This window comes from Peromyscus californicus, unplaced genomic scaffold (genome assembly GCF_007827085.1).
Source record: "Peromyscus californicus insignis strain IS unplaced genomic scaffold, ASM782708v3 Scaffold_3__1_contigs__length_106647218, whole genome shotgun sequence".
Lineage (NCBI taxonomy): Eukaryota > Metazoa > Chordata > Mammalia > Rodentia > Cricetidae > Peromyscus > Peromyscus californicus.
The window spans coordinates 105,891,641-105,907,842 of record NW_026294551.1 but is presented as its reverse complement, the minus strand read 5'-3'; the positions used below and the strand labels follow the sequence as shown (position 1 = coordinate 105,907,842).

Genomic DNA, 16,202 nt, shown 5'->3' with positions numbered 1-16,202 from the left:
TGGGTGGTCTTTGGTTATTGGTGGGTTATGGATGTTTGTTATCATTTAGGGGAATATAGGAATATAGGATAAAAAGACAACCATTAATCTCGTTTTGGTATATTAATACAAATTTAAAGTTATTTTTGTTATACTGAATGCATGATTCTACTCTTGTTTAGGGTATTGTGCTTATGCTGCTCATTTAAAATGCAATGTGTAATTAATAAATGAGGTTAGTAGTTAACCTATAATAATCAAGCTTGTAATCACATTAGGTATATGTTTCAAGGTTAAACCGGTATATTTTAGACAGATTATTTTCAAACACTTCAAAGATCTACAGAATATGGCATTTAAGATGTTCAGTAACCTAAAGTTTTTCATGACAGTGAGAGACATCTGCTCCTGGCAGCACCAATTTACTTCATAAAAGGATGATGGGCACCAAAGAAATTCCATACAGAGTTTACTTTCACTAAGACAAGGTAGCCACTAGGCAAAGAAATTGCTCTTGCCTTTGACTGCTGACAGCATAGTAAGGCTGGACAAGCAGGGACATAGGAAAAAGACTGTTGAACTTTCCAAGACAAGGCAGGACAGTCCTTCAAAATGACTGCTTCATGGAAGAGTCTGCCAGACATTCTGCAAGACACAGAGGAAAGCAACTAATGAACTTTGCCTTCAAATTTACTGCTTCACTGAAAAGTCAGATATTTTAGGCCTATAGGCTGAAGATGGATGCCCCAACATTGCAGAGGAACTTTGGGTGACTGTTTAGACAGTCAGATGTCTCTGTCATTTCTAGAATTTTGGAAGTTGCTTGCAATACACTTCCTGTTTACTCAGGTAATAGTACACCCTTCTTTGATGGAGTTAAAGACTAAATAATTAGAGTTTCAGTTTTCCTTAGTTATGATAGAAAGCAAATTAGGTATAAAACTTTGGAGTCACTAAGATGGGATGAATGGTGGAATGTTTTCTCTAAAGTTGCTAAATACAATGGACTGAATATTGTAATTGTAATTCTTACTTGATAACTGTTTTTATTGTATATAGTTTTACTATATTAAGTTAAAAAACTTTCATTTTTATTTAGACAAAAAGGGGGAAATGTAGAATATTAAGGATGTGTTACATTTGTTTATGCTGTGGAACATTTGTTTAATGATGTAAAGATGTGTTGCATTCTTTTATGTTGCATTTGTTTAACTCTGTAAAGCCGTATTACTTTGCCTGTCTAAAACACCTGACTGGTCTAATAATGAACTGAATGGCCAACAGCAAGGCTGAAGAAAGGTAAGGCAGGGCTGGCAGGCAGAGAGAATAAATAGGAGAAAAAAGCAAGAGAGATGGAGAAGCAGGAGATGGAGTTGGACCCCAGGGGTCAGCCACCCAACTACACAGCAAGCCACAGAGTAAGAAATAAAGAAAGGTATATCGGATAAAGATAAAAAGCTCAGAGGCAAAAGGTAGACAAGATAATTTGAGTTAAGAAAAGCTGGCTAGAAATAAGCCAAGCTAAGGCCAGGCATTATAAGAAAGAATAAGCCTACATTGAATTTATTTGAGAGCTGGATGGCAGGCCCCCAAAGACCAAAAGAGTAAAGAGCCAAAAGATTAAAAAAAAAAAAAACCCAACAACAATGAACCTAATTGTAAATGAAAGCTGCCTCCTGGATATGTTAAGTATGTTCTAGACATAATGTGTTTTGGCGAACACTGTAGAAATTTATATAAAATGAGCTAAAAGTAAATGGCCCGTGTAGAAAAAAATAGTAATTTTTTTCATAGCTCCAAATCAATCATGAAGGATGATGGTCTTTAAAAGGAAAACAGTAATCAAGGCAGTCATAAGGGCATATGACTTAGGAACTGTACCTTGGGTCATCTATGTCTATAGAAGAGATACATTTAATTTGGTCCAGTGCAGTTACATAGTTAATATGAAGGCCCTATTTAGATACACTTCAAAGGCAGAAGTTAATTTTCTTTAACTCTAGACTTTAATGTAAAGGAAATGGGGAAGAAAATTTCCCTCCTCAAATGGTTAAAAATAAAAGTAACAATTGTTGGTGAAGTACTAGAATGTTAAAGTGTTTTCTTCTTTACACTGTAACCATAACTGTGGTTTTTAGTGTCACTTTGCAGCTCTGATTGACCTAGAACTCACAATGTAGAGTAGGCTGGCCTTGAACTCAGAGATCTGACTGGCACACCTGACCTTTCTCAGAGATTTTTTTTTTAATTTATTTTTATTTTATCTGTATAAGTGTGTTGAGTGCATGTTCGATGCCTGAGGAGCCAAGGGTGTTGGATCTCCTGGAACTGGAGTTACAAGAGGTTGTGAGCTGCCATGTGGGAGCTGGGAACCAACCCCACTGCCAAGCTCTGCAAGACCAGACAATGCTCTTAACCAATGAGCCACTTCTCCAGGCCCTCCTTTTCTTTTCTTCTCTTTTCTAAATTGGCTTTTGTTTTGTTTTTGCTTTGTCTTTCAGACAGGGGCTCATGTAGCCTAAGGTGGCCTTGAACTTGCTGAGGATGACTTTGAACTCCTGGTCATCCTGCCTGTGTCTCCCTGCTGTTATGACAGGAATGAGCCACCATACCAGCCTAGTATCTCTAATTTCTTTTAGTCATTATATGATTTCTTCTGCTATAGACCAGATAGTAATTAAATTTTCCCAAAAACAAATTCCTAACTGACAAATTTCACTGACTCTGCTGTAGGCAGATACTACCCACTAAACACATACTGAGAAAAACATGGAAATACTAAAACAAGTTCTCAGACTCAGTTCTTACAAAAATTGTCACCAGCTCTCAAATGGTCTAATTTTCACCATACTATGATATGGATAAGACAGTAACTTCCAATAAGGTACTAATTATACATGGCTTTTAATTACAAAGCTACTGTACAGAAGCACTACATTTTTGCAAAGCTGAGAAATGGCCAGAGAATATTGTTAGTCCATCCTTCCTCTCTCTCTGCCTCCCTTTATCCTGTCTTCTTTCCCCTTTCTCCTTCTTTGAATAGCCCCTAGGCAAGAACCATGCCACTGAGCTACATCTCAGTACATTCTGTATCTGTATATTTACACATATTACAAATATTATAGTTACATAGTTGTGTGCATGTATGTGTGTGTGTGTGTGAAAGCCAGAGGTCAGGCATATCATCATCTTTGTGTGTGTGTGTGTGTGTGTGTGTGTGTGTGTGTGTGTGTGTGTGTGTGTGTCTGTATGTGAAGATAGTATGCATGTATGTGTATGGATGTTCACAGGTATATGTATGCCCATGGAGGCCAGAGGTTGACACAGGGTACCTTTCTTTGATCTCTCTCCCCATTACTGATTGTCTTAGTCAGTGTTCTATTGCTGTGAAGAGACACCATGAACACAGCAACTCTTATAAAGGAAAGCATTTATTTAGGGCTTGCTTACAGTTCCAGAGGTCTAGTCCTTTATTGTGTCATACCTAGCCCATTATGTGCCATGAGGAAAGAGAGAGGCAACACTTATGGTTCCAAAGATTTTATTAAGTCACCACATAAACAGGGCACTGATTGATCAGGGCTGCAGAACAAGGACTTGGGAGCCTTGTTTCTCCTGACAGCCCCAAGAAGGGGCAGAAGTGGGGTTTATAAGCACAAAAATCACAAACATTTGTTGCCAAGTTACAGTTACAATTTTCACCAATCAGGATTTAGAAATTAGAGTGTTCCTTCATTGTTAATCAATATACAATGCAAACCTTTCAGTCCAACCAATCAGATTCATTTGTTCCTTCTGTTGTTAGGAACAGTCATATTGTTTCTAGGGAACTAAAGATGCATAGTGATTATTTCTATTGTTTAAGAAAGAGGTAGGATCAGCTATTGGAAAGTTCTCAGCTCTCCTAGGACTTGGGAACCAGAACTTTATTCAACCCTGCAGGTAAAATGGAGTCTGAAGTCAAAATGGCAGTATTCAGGCCAAGGTGCTTTTACCTGCTCCCTTCATCATGGTGAGAAGCATGGTGGCATGCAGGCAGACATGGTGTTGGAGAAGCAGCTGAGAGTTCTACAACTGGATCCGCAGGCAACAGGAAGAGAGGGAGACACTGGACCTGGCTCGGGCTTCAGAAACCCCAAATCCCACCCCCAGTGACACACTTCTTCCATAAGGCCACACCTACTCCAACAAGGCCACACCTCCTAATCCTTTCAAACAATTCCACTCCCTGATGATTAAGCATCAAATCTATGAGCCAATGGGGGCCATTCTCATCCAAACCACCACACTGATGCAATATCTCCTGCTGAATCCTGAGCTCATTAATTCCATTCAGCTGCTCAAGTAAAGCCCTCTTGCCCCAGGGATCCCATTCCCACCTACTGAACACAGGCCGGCCACTAGAGCCACCCAACTTTCAAAAGCATACAGTCACCAAGAAATGTTCTTACTACTGCCCTAACATAAAATACATTCATATCTATTACATTCCAATAACTTAGTCACTTAGACAGTACAAACATATTACAAACCATATAAATTACTTGCTTAGAAATTTAAGTATGAATTCTAAAAATGACCTTAAATATACATTCTCAAGATAAACTCAGAATTCAGTGTTTCACATCTTGAAATTTGTCAAGTATGCCAGTAGAAGCCACAGACCCATGGGGGTCGTTTTTAGGAGAGATTGTTGAAATTTCTTGAGACAGTCATAGTTTTAAATTTTCTGTTTTTGTGGTTTTTGAGACAGGGACTTGCTGTTTTGTCCGGTGCAGTCTTGAACTCCTAGGCTGAAGTGATCCTCCTCCATTAGCCTCCCAAGTAGACAGGCACACACCTCCACGCCTTGATATTTACATAATTTTGAAACCTGATGGTGACTGGCTGAGATTAGATAAACTGAATAAATGTGAAAGACTGGCTGATGTTTCTTGAGTCCACTTTAAAGCACTGTATTATAAAAGAATACTGTCAGCATCCTGGGATGTAGCTAGTAACAGAGCTTTTGCCTGGCATGTGCAAGACTCTATGTTCTATTCCTAGTACTATAAACACACACACACACACACACACACACACACACACACACACACACACACACACACACACACACAGAGCCAGGCATGGCTCATGTTGTAGTTCCAGCATTTGGAAGGCAGAGGCAGGAGGATTACTGCAAACTGTGTACACTGGTAGAGTATAGATTAGAGTTCTTCCTTAGAGAGGAAGGAAATGATTAGTTTTCTAGAATTTTCATTTAATATAATTCATTAAGAAGCCAAATATTTTATTTCATGTATGTAGGAATTAGAGTGCTTGTCAATTGTATCTTCTCAAAGCTAGAAGATATCAATTAAAGGGTAGTATACTTGAATGGTATAATATAAAAGTAGAAGAGTAAGACATGATGGCTCATGCCTGTAATCTCATCACTTGGTAGACTGAAGCCCAGCCTGGGGTACATAGTGAGTTCCAGGGTAGCCTGAGCTACACAAAGAGAGACCCTATCTTAGAAAGAAAACAAGTAGACAGCAACAATAAAATATTCTATATAGAAGATATCCAACATTATTCCTTTTTTTTTTTTTTTTTTTTTTTTTTTGGTTTTTTTTTCGAGACAGGGTTTCTCTGTGTAGCTTTGCGCCTTTCCTGGATCTCGCTCTGTAGACCAGGCTGGCCTCGAACTCACAGAGATCCGCCTGCCTCTGCCTCCCGAGTGCTGGGATTAAAGGCGTGCGCCACCACCGCCCGGCCATTATTCCTTTTTGAAGATAACATCTGCTTACAGAATTTTATTGTTGGTATAATAATAAATTATTATTGAGTATCTGAGGAGGCTGGTTATTCAATCTTCTTGACTGAATTCTATATAGATAGAAACTTACTATAAGGACAAAAGGCAATTTGATCCCAAAGTGTGTAGGAAATTGCCTGAGAGTTTAGGCTAGAAATATAAACAATCAAAACTAGAGGGTTTTTTTTTTAAATGCAACTTGTCTTATATTAGAATAAAAGTATTAATAACTCTAAAATGCCACCTGTCACTGTTGTAATTTTAACCAAAGCATTAGAGATGTGAAAACATCAGGGAAATAAGACTTTCAGACTGGAATGAATAGGAAGGATTTGGATAACAGTTAAAATAATCATTTTGAAACAAGTGGGCCTATGGAGCCCATAGCAACTGCTCAGTGAAGCAGGCCTGCCGCAGGTGATTGAGAGCAATGGAGAAACGTAACTGAGTCTGGAAGGGAGTCCTGGACTCCTCATTTCTCTGGAGGCCCATCACCCACCTCTTTCCTGCGAAAGAAGATGAACATGGACTTCACTGTGCCATCACCGCTCTGCTGAGAAAAGCAGAGGAAGGTGGCCCAAAGGAAACCACACAGTCCCGTATAAGCTGTTCTCCAGTGCACAGGGACAAGGCTGAAGTTGGTCAGCTGCAATGCAAAGAGAGTCTATTAGAAATGGACAGGTAACAGAGTTTGTTTTGGGTTTTGTTTTTATCCCACGCTAGGGACTGAACTCAGGGCCCAGCACATGCTAGGCAAATGCTCTACCACTGAGCCAAGACCCAGCCCCAGATTCTCTGTAGATTTGCACTCACCTGCACAAAAGGCCAGTACATCAGACCACTCTGGAATAAAGAAAACCCTCATTAGAATGCTGTCTAGTTACAAAGCAAGCACAGTTCATTCTATAAGAGATTAAGAAATGCCAGGCACGTAGGGTGCCCAGTAGGACTGGATTGCACTCTGAACTGATTAAATGAAGACATCTTGATACCTTGAGAATAGAGCAGGTGGAGACTTGAGGGCACAACTTGTAAGCCAGTACACCTTTTGTTAGTTATAAGTACAGAATGAAAAGTCAGTCAGAAATTCTGGAAGAAATAGGTACTTTAAAAATAATCACATGTATTTATATAATTTCCAAGTGAGTAACAGCATATAATATACATATGTTTTTATCAGTGAATTTTTCAAAGTATATTCCAACCCCCGCCGCCCCCCAATTTTTTTTTGAGATAGGGTATCACTATGTGTCATTGGTTGGCCTGGAGTTTTGCCCACTCTATAAACCAAGCTGGCTTAGAACTCACAGAGATTCACCTGTCTCTGCTTCTCCACTGCTGGAACTAAAGGCATGCGCCACCACAGCTGGCTTATCCAAACAGTTCTTTTTGTTTGTTTGTTTGGTTGGTTGGTTGGTTGGTTGGTTGGTTTTTTTTTTTTTTTTTTTTGGTTTTTTGAGACAGGGTTTCTCTGTGAAGCTTTGCGCCTTTCCTGGATCTTGCTCTGTAGACCAGGCTAGCCTTGAACTCACAGAGATCCACCTGCCTCTGCCTCCCAAGTGCTGGGATTAAAGGCGTGCGCCACCAACGCCCGGCTGGTTTGGGTTTTTTGAGACAGGGTTTCACTGTGTAGTTCTGGCTATCTGGAACTTGTTTTGTAGACCAGGCTGGCCTTGAACTCACAGAGATCCACCTGCCTCTGCCTCCCGAGTGCTGGCATCAAAGGTGTGCACCACCACCGCCCGGCTGCAAACAGTTCTTTATGGAACAATATGCAAACAATATATCTATGCTATCTCTTGGTACAGAACAAGATTAGCTGACATTACAAATTTCTTCTTACATTTAGTGTGTGTGTGTGTGTGTGTGTGTGTGTGTATGTGTGTGTGTGTGTGTGTCTGTGTCTGTGTATGTGTGTGTGTGTGTGTGTGTGTGTGTGTGTGTGTGTGTGTGTGTGTGAAGATACTTGCAGGAGTCTTGGAGACTGAACTCAGCTCCTCAGACCTGGTGGCAAGCCCATTTACCCACTGAGCCATCTTGCCATCCTCTTAATTTTTAAAATCTTTCTTTTTTAATTTATTTGCTTTTGTAACTGGGTCTTGCTCTGTACCTCAGTTTGGTCTCAAACTCATGGCAGTCCTTCTGCCTCAGTCTTCTGAGTGCTGGGGTTATAAGTATTAATTCAAGTATCAAAAATTAATTTTTAGAAAATACATACATGAGCCAGGCGTGAGGGCAAATCTTTAATCCTAGCCATTAGGAGGAAGAATGTGTGTGTGTGTGTGAAAGACGGGGGTCTTTCTGTAGGGACACAGAAATCAGCTTGAAGGACCTCCCACTGATCAACTCTGGAATGCTGCAAGCACCAAAAATAATTAAACCCAGTAACGAGTTTTAAACCCTGGAAGAAAAACAAGAACCTCAGAGTACACACCCACAATAAAGAAGTGGCTGGGACAGAAGAGCAGGCCGTTGCTCACACTACAGTGCCGAGTGACACCTGGTGAACACCAGTGCTGGGAAGACTCACCACCCAACCCCAGCACCGCAGGGCAGCTCAGGCAGAATCAGAGACGGTGCAGAGGCCAAGATGGCGCATGCACAAGGCCCTGAATTCCAGCCCCAGCACTGTAGGAAAAAGAGGGAAAGGAAGGGAACGGAGGGGAATGAGGCACAGGCTACTTGGGAAACTAAAGCAGGAGGATTGCAAGTTCCAAGTCTCAAAAAAAAAAAGAGCTGGGTATAACCCAGTGGTAGCATGCATGTCTAGCATGCTTGAAGCCCAAGGTCATTCTCTGGCACTGCAAAAAATAAGTAAATAGGGCTGAGGATATGGCTCAGTTGGTAGAGTGCCTAGCATTCACAAATCTCTGGGTTCAAATCCCAGCACACAAGGTCATCCTCAGCTACATGAGCTCAATGACAGCCTTAGCTACATGAGACCTTGTTTCAATAATAGCAATAACAGAGGTAGGACTAGGGTAAGTAGGGAGTGATAAATTACTTGCCTAACATACGTGAGGACTTGGGTCTGATCCCAGTCCCAAAAAGGGATAAAAACAGAAGATAAGCCAGGATTCCCAAGACTCTGCACCCAAGGCAACACTGGGGGAGGAGATTACCAATGAACTGCACTTTCAATCCTGCATCCTATTCTTTCTAACATTAGATGTACAGCACAGTGTGGTGGCCTACAATGCCTATAATCTCAGCACTCAGGAGGCTGAGACATGAGGATTATTGTACATTTTGGGACCAGCCTTGAGTACAGAGTAGGTTTGGGTCAGCCTGGGCTACACAGTCAGACCATATTTCAAAACAGAGAATAAAACCAATAAATATATAAATTAATAAAACATGTCATATGTGTGTATCTCTCTTGATACTCCCCCTTCTAAAATAAAGGACAAGGAAGTCACATTCCAAAGTCTCTGTGGAGGCACCCCAAGAGAAGTAACAAGAGTTCTAAACCCAGCTGGGCGGCAGTGGTGCACACCTTTAATCCCAGCACTTAGGAGGCAGAGCCAGGTGGATCTCTGTGAGTTCAAGGCGAGCCTGGTCTACAGAGCAAGATCCAGGACAAGCACCAAAACTACACAGAGAAACCCTGTCTTAAAAAAATGAAAAAATTAATAATTAATAAATAAATAAATAATAAATAAATAAATAAGTTCTGAACCCCTTCTTTGCAGGAAATGTCCTTAACTATAGGGATTCAGGGGGTTCTACAGCTTCAAATCTCTCCTTGCCTTCAATCATCAAATGAGCAATGTTGCTTCTGGGGCTCATAACCATTCATCAGAAGATTCTAAAAACAGTGCAGGTGATAGCTCAATATGGTTTCATTTTGTTTTGGCTTTTGTGTTTTTAAACTGAGAGCTCTCCTCCCTACTCCCACTAAACAAACACTTCTACCTCCAAGCTATAGCTCTACCCCTCAGCACTGCTCTGAATAGGGGATTAAGTACCTGTAAGATACTAGGAATATCCTGGAATCCTAAAAATTTATCTATCTGATTGTTATTATTAATTGAATTGCTGTGTCAGAGCTGAGAATGTCACTGACTTTGCCAGGCCTGAAGACAATGTCACTGAATGATGGGTAGTGTTGGAACAACATCAACATATACCTTTGTACTGAATAAAGAACACAACAGAGGATTTGCTTCACTAGGAATAATCTCGGGAAACACCTTTGTGACATCTAGAAGGCTCTTTTCACAAAGACTCAAAAGAACTCACACCTGGATGCACTGGCAGTGGGAATGATTCCTTGCCAACCCACGGCCTACAATCCTGTTTTGTGAATAGGTTTGGAAACCTATTGAATAAATTGTGATTGCTTATAAGAATAAATCTAATGAAGTCAGAAATCATCGTGAACACCTGTGTGAATGCAGTGATAGTGTTTATTTCCCATCCCTGAGAAGCAGATGCCCTGAGGCCTCCTCAAATGTATCCATCCCAACATATTCAAGCTAGAAACATTTAGTGCACTGACCTACAGTCTCAGCTACTTGGGAGGCTGAGGCAGGAAGACTGCTTGAGTCCAAAAGTTGTACGCCAATTTGGCAACATTACAAGATGTTCATTTTCAAAATAAAACAAACTACAACAAAATTAAGACAGATCTTTTTCAAAATATTGTATTCCCAGATCAACCAAACTGTAAGCCTGATTTCATCGTAGTTTAAAACAACTACAATTAAAACAGCCAGTCCTGGTGGCCTCAACTGTAATCCCAGCTCCTCAAAAGATTGAGGATCCCAGGAATCAACAGTTCATGGCTGGCTGAGCTACAGTGAACTGAATGCCATCTGGTCAACTTAGAGTCCATGATTCAAGAAAGAAAGGAAGGCAGGAGGGAGGGAAGAAGGGAAGGAGGGGGGAAGGAAAGAAAAGACAGAAAGAAAAGAAAGAAGGGAGGAAAAGGGAAAGAAGAGACTAAAAGAAAAGCTAGGTGGGCTAGCAAGGTGGTTCAGTGGGTAAAAGGAGCTTGCTGCTAAGTCTGATGACCTGAGTTCAATGCCTGGCTCCCACACATTGTCCTCTGACTTCCACACTCCTAAACCCCATCATTCCACTAAATAAATAATGTCATTAATTTGAAAAGCTAGGGAGCTCAGCATGATGGCACATGTCTGTAATCTCAGCTCTTGGGAGGTGGAGGCAGGAGGATCGAGAATTCAAGGTCAGTTTGGGTGGTATGAGACCCCATCTCAAAGCAAGCAGTCAAGGAGGCAGGCATGGAACTCAGTGCTTGTCATTAGGCATAAGTTCAATCTTCAGGGGGAAAAAAGTTGTATTAAAATGTTTCTTTTTAAAAATCACATTCATTTAGTGTGTGTGAGAGAAAGCGAGAGAGAGACACAGAGAGAGACAGAGATATCTGTCTGTCTGTGTGCCTACCTGTGAGAACACTCATTCACAAGTGCAGGCAGGCAATACCAAGTATGTGGAGTTCAGGGACAACTGTGAGAGTTAGTTCTCTCCTATCACCATGTAAATCCCAGGAATAGAACTCAGGTCCTCAGGCTTGGCAACAAATTCCTTTACCCACTGAGTCTTCTCAACAGCCCCTAAAGTAAGTGTTCTTTAATGTTTAAAATATTTTAAAAGATATGATTACATTTTCAAAAGTCAATCTTACCTTATATGTATTCCAGAATTTCTGTTTCAGGTCCAAAAATATGTCATCCTTTCCCTGGAGAATGCTCATACCTATTTATAGAAATATACCACAAGGATTTTAGAAGCAGAATGGTTACTATCTAATAGTGTGTTCAAGTTTCTCATCCCAACAGCATCCAGGGACATCCAATTCCAACTATTCACTATGTTGCTGTTGACCCAACAGGAAAAGAAGAATATTTCTTGATATTGACCAAGTTTTAAAGGAACACCAAGTAGGAAATGAGAATATCGAGTTTTAAAAGATACAGCAGAAAAAAAAAAAAAATGTAGCCGGGCGGTGGTGGCGCATGCCTTTAATCCCAGCACTCGGGAGGCAGAGCCAGGCGGATCTCTGTGAGTTCGAGGCCAGCCTGGGCTACCAAGTGAGTTCCAGGAAAGGCGCAAAGCTGCACAGAGAAACTCTGTCTCGAAAACCCAAAAAAAAAAAAAAAGATACAGCAGAATGATTATTATCTAAATGAAGAATCCACAAAATGCAGCTAATTCTGCATTGGATAATGAGCTTGCTTTATTTATTTATTGTGTGTTGGCACTTGCCGCTGCCCAAGTGTGGAGGTCAGAGGACAAGTTCTGGGGTCAGTTCCAAGGTTGCCAGGCTTAGCAAGTGCCTTTACCAGCTGGGCCATCTTTCTGTCCCCTTATTTGTTTTTGTTTTTAAAGTATTTTAAAAATTTTAGATTTATTTTATGTATTTGAATGTTTTCCTCATATGTATGCACACCACAGTGCTGTGGATGCTTGTAAGCTGCAATGTGGGTGCTGGAAATTGAAGCCTGGTATTTGCAAGAACAAGTGTTTCTAACTGTTAAGTCATCTCTCTAGCCCTTCCTTTCCCCTGGCTGTCCTGGAACTCTATAGACCAGGCTGGCCTCCAACTCACAGAGATCTGCTTGTTTCTGACTCCCAAGTGCTGGGATTAAAGGTGTGAGTCACTCCACCCAGCTTATTTGCTGTTTTGTGAGACAGAACTTCAAGTGTCACAGGTTGGTCTCAAATTCACTATTAGGTAGCCAAAGATGATTGGATCCTCCTGCCTCTGCTGCCCAAGTGCTGGAACTACGGATGGGAACCACCATGCCCAGCTATGTATTGCTGGGGGCAGAGCCCAGGTGCTAAACAAGCACTCTGTCAACTGAGTTGCAGCCCCAGCACCAACTTTGAAAACAAAACAAAACAAAAATCACTTTAATCTCCTTCCTTCCTTTGGTTCTTTTTTATTTGTACTGGGATTAAACCTGTGGCCTGAAGCATGGTAAGCCTACCCTCTACCACTGAGCAACACTGCCACATTCTCACCCTAAATCCATTCCTTTAAAAAATAAAAATAGCCAAGTGGTAGTAGCGCACGCCTTTAATCCCAGCTCTCGGTAGGCAGAGCCAGGTGGATCTCTGTGAGTTCGAGGCCAGCCTGGTCTACAGAGCGAGATCCAGGACAAGCACCAAAACTACACGGAGAAGCCCTGTCTCAAAAATAAATAAATAGAGCCGGGCGGTGGTGGCGCACGCCTTTAATCCCAGCACTCGGGAGGCAGAGGCAGGCGGATCTCTGTGAGTTCGAGGCCAGCCTGGTCTACAGCGCGAGATCCAGGAAAGGCGCAAAGCTACACAGAGAAACCCTGTCTCGAAAAACAAAAAAAAATAAATAAATAAATAAATAAACAAACAAATAAAAATTACTGGGCCCTGGACATTCTAGCAACTACACATTTCCCATCAGTATATTCCTACCAGAGTTTAACATTCAAGAAACAGAGCCAAAACCTCACGTTTAAAGGAGAGTGTAAAAATAACAGCATTTAAAAATTTCTAACAGCCCTGATTGTGCACTTGGGTGAGGGTTGGGGATATGAGAGTTAACAGCCAATGGCAGGAGATTCTTAGAATGAGACTCAAGGGGGCTGGGGAGATGGCGCAGTGGTTAAGAGCATTGGCTGCTCTTCCAGAGATCCTGAGTTCAATTCCCAGCAACCACATGGTGGCTCACAACCATCTCTAGTGGGATCTGTGGGATCTGTTGCCCTCTTTAAAGACATGCAGATAGAAAACTCATATAAATCTTAAAAAAAAAAAAAAAAGAATGAGACTCAAAACAAAACCCAGCAAATATTGTAGTGCTGTGATCTGCTTACCCAGTTAATGCTAAGTACTCACATCACCACATTATTTGACCCTCCTAACAATTAACTCAGATGAGAAGAGTTAAAAGGAGGAAAAGACAGCTAGTCATGGTAGCCCTGTAACATTAGCAAACAAGAGGCTGAGGCAGGAGGACTACCATGAGCTCAAGGCCAGATTACACTACCCAGCATGGCTTTGTCTAAAAATGAAGTGCTTTAGGGAGTGGAAGAGCAAGAACCTGTCCAGGTGCACTGCCCAACTATCAGTTTTCAACTCCCATACCCATGCTCCCCCCACTGTAACATGAAACAGAGGAGACTGAACCAGCAAAAATCCAGACCAGTGATATAACAGAAGGCCTCAGGCCTTCATCACAAGCGTCTCCCACACCCTGGGACAGCACCATTTCCTAGTTTCAGGGTGATCACACATACTATGACCACCAACATCAAGATGAAAAACAAGGCTGAAAGCCTGGACTGTGCTGTCTCCTGGTGAACTTCCAAACCCCTCCATGCCTGTTTTCTCATTATATAGCATGGGAATTGTGAGTATATCTGCCTAAGTGGTAGCTCAAAGGTTCAATAGGAATCTGGCCTGTCAAGTGGCAAGTCCTGGCTCCTAACTCCTTCACCACTGCACCAAGCTGTAGTGAGTATAGGAATCCATTTGCAAAGCTAGCTGAGAGACCACACCAGGGGACAAGGCACAGCGCTTGAGCAAATCAGAAGGCTCTGGCTCTCTGGTTGTCTATTCTGACTTCACTGACCTCCTTAGCGTGGCGTTAGCTGAGACTGTAACAGGCCACCAGGTCTTTGATGTTTCCTGTGGGCTACAGAAGAAAAGGAAGTGAATACAGTCTCCCTTAAATACCTGCCCCCAGAGGGGAAGTTTCTTCTAGATGGTTTGCTAACCCTCGGTCGGTTTAAGAAGACATTGACAGGCTGGACAGGTGGGGCAGGCTTGTCATTCCAGCAGCTTGGAAGCCTGAAGTTGGAGAATCACAAGTTCATGGCCAGCCTGAGCAACTTAGTGAATCCCTGTCTCAAAATTAAAAACAAACTAAAGACTGAGGATATAGTCTAGTTGACACAGCTTGAGGCCTGAGGCTTTAGACTCAATTGTTGGTGATCTAACATCCCCAAGGCCCTGGAGAAGACTCTCCAAATACTGAATGACCCTCCCCAGCTGCCACTGCCTTTGAGGGTACAGAAATCGCTGAGGAGAGAAACCATGAGACCTTTTGTTGTTTTCAGTATATCAGGCAGAAAGGTTTCCCAAGGCCAGACCATCCAGGCCAGAGTGATGAGAGTTCCTTCTCAAGTATACAACCCCCTTCCATTCTCTGTGTGACCCCATGCAGGGAAATCTTGTTGCCCAAGCAAGGCTAAGGCCCTGGAGATGACTTTTCTATAATCACAGGTTCCACCCACTCTGCCCCCAGAGTCACCGATCCCCTCATTTTTGGGTTGATGTATTGGCTGCAGAACCTCAGGTGTGGCTTTTCGCAGGGCAGGTGGAGCCCAGGAATGCAGCTGCTACGGGGCTAAGCAAGGGTGTCTTAGATGTGCCCTTTTCTGAAGGAAAATAGACCACACACACACACACACACACACACACACACACACACACTCCTGAACATCGCCAACCTGACACCAACCCCCTGAACTCCTGGCACGCTGGATCTCCAGTTCCCAAAATTCTTCCTCATGAAAACCTCACGTCCCCCAATGTTCAGACCTCCTGTTGCTGCTTCAAAGCTTCCTTCTAGCCCTGGTTCTCTGGCAGCAGAGTTATCACCTCCTGCCTCAGCCCCAGTGGCTTCAGATCTCTGGTCTCCGCGGCCCCTAGTCCCCACTCTCCACCCCCCCAACCCCCACCCCGCGCCTCCTGCCCGGCCTCCAGTGCCCCAATCCCAGACTCTGAGCCCCGCCTAGGCCCCTCACCGACGTAGAAGGCAGAGAGGGCAATCGGCCCACCGACAGTCTGATCGCACAGCACCTTGGCCAGGACCGTGCGCGGCGCGCGGCCCGGAAGCGCGCGCTCCAGAAGGCGCAGCCACACGTAGTTGAAGTTACCGTGGAAGGTTAAGGCCAGAGTGGCCACGCGCCGCGTCTGGCGCCAGTCGGCCGGGCCTCCCCGCAGCCGCTGCTGCAGCGCATCACCCGCTGAAAAGAGACCGGCGTAGAGCAGCACGTTGGTGGGCCACGGATAGCGCCGTGCTGCGCGTGGAAACGCACGCCACCAGCTCGCCATACCCACCCGGGGTGCCTTCTGCGCCTGCACACCTGACTGAGCCGCAGTGATTCGACACCACTATGCACACCCAACCCGCGTGCCCAATCCCGTGACGACTGGCCACCAAGAGGGCGGAGCCTCTTCGATGTGCAGAGTCCACAAGGTTTGGACAATTTCCAAGAAATCTCCAGAAGGAGGAGAGGCACTCAGACAAAAAGCAGATCTGTCATTTCCAAAGGCCGGGCATTGTAAGAACTGTGGCTGCCATCGGGGCATTGGAGATGACCTCACGACTTTGTGAATATGCCCAAAACTAGTGGCTCCTACACTTTAAAATTGGAATTTGTGTGTTTGTTTGAGACGGGGTCTCATGTGT

At 43.1% G+C, this 16,202-nt stretch overlaps 1 protein-coding gene across 4 annotated transcripts; it reads right to left on the bottom strand.

Annotated features, from left to right (window-relative positions):
• Positions 1-484: 484 nt before the first annotated feature.
• Mpv17l (MPV17 mitochondrial inner membrane protein like) lies at positions 485-15,923 on the bottom strand. Of its 4 annotated transcripts, none has more exons than XM_052759596.1 (5): positions 15,535-15,914; positions 11,427-11,497; positions 6,590-6,619; positions 6,276-6,422; positions 485-624 (listed from the first exon to the last, which is right to left on the bottom strand). In XM_052759596.1, the coding sequence occupies exons 1-5, from the start codon at positions 15,842-15,844 to the stop codon at positions 601-603; spliced, it is 582 nt and encodes a 193-aa protein (XP_052615556.1). In that variant the 5' UTR covers positions 15,845-15,914; the 3' UTR covers positions 485-600. The 4 variants fall into 4 exon arrangements, with proteins under 4 accessions (XP_052615556.1, XP_052615557.1, XP_052615554.1 ...); XM_052759597.1 differs by lacking the exon at positions 485-624 and adding an exon at positions 3,504-4,932 and having other exon boundaries at positions 15,667-15,923; XM_052759594.1 differs by lacking the exon at positions 485-624 and adding an exon at positions 3,504-4,932 and having other exon boundaries at positions 15,535-15,913.
• Positions 15,924-16,202: the final 279 nt, after the last annotated feature.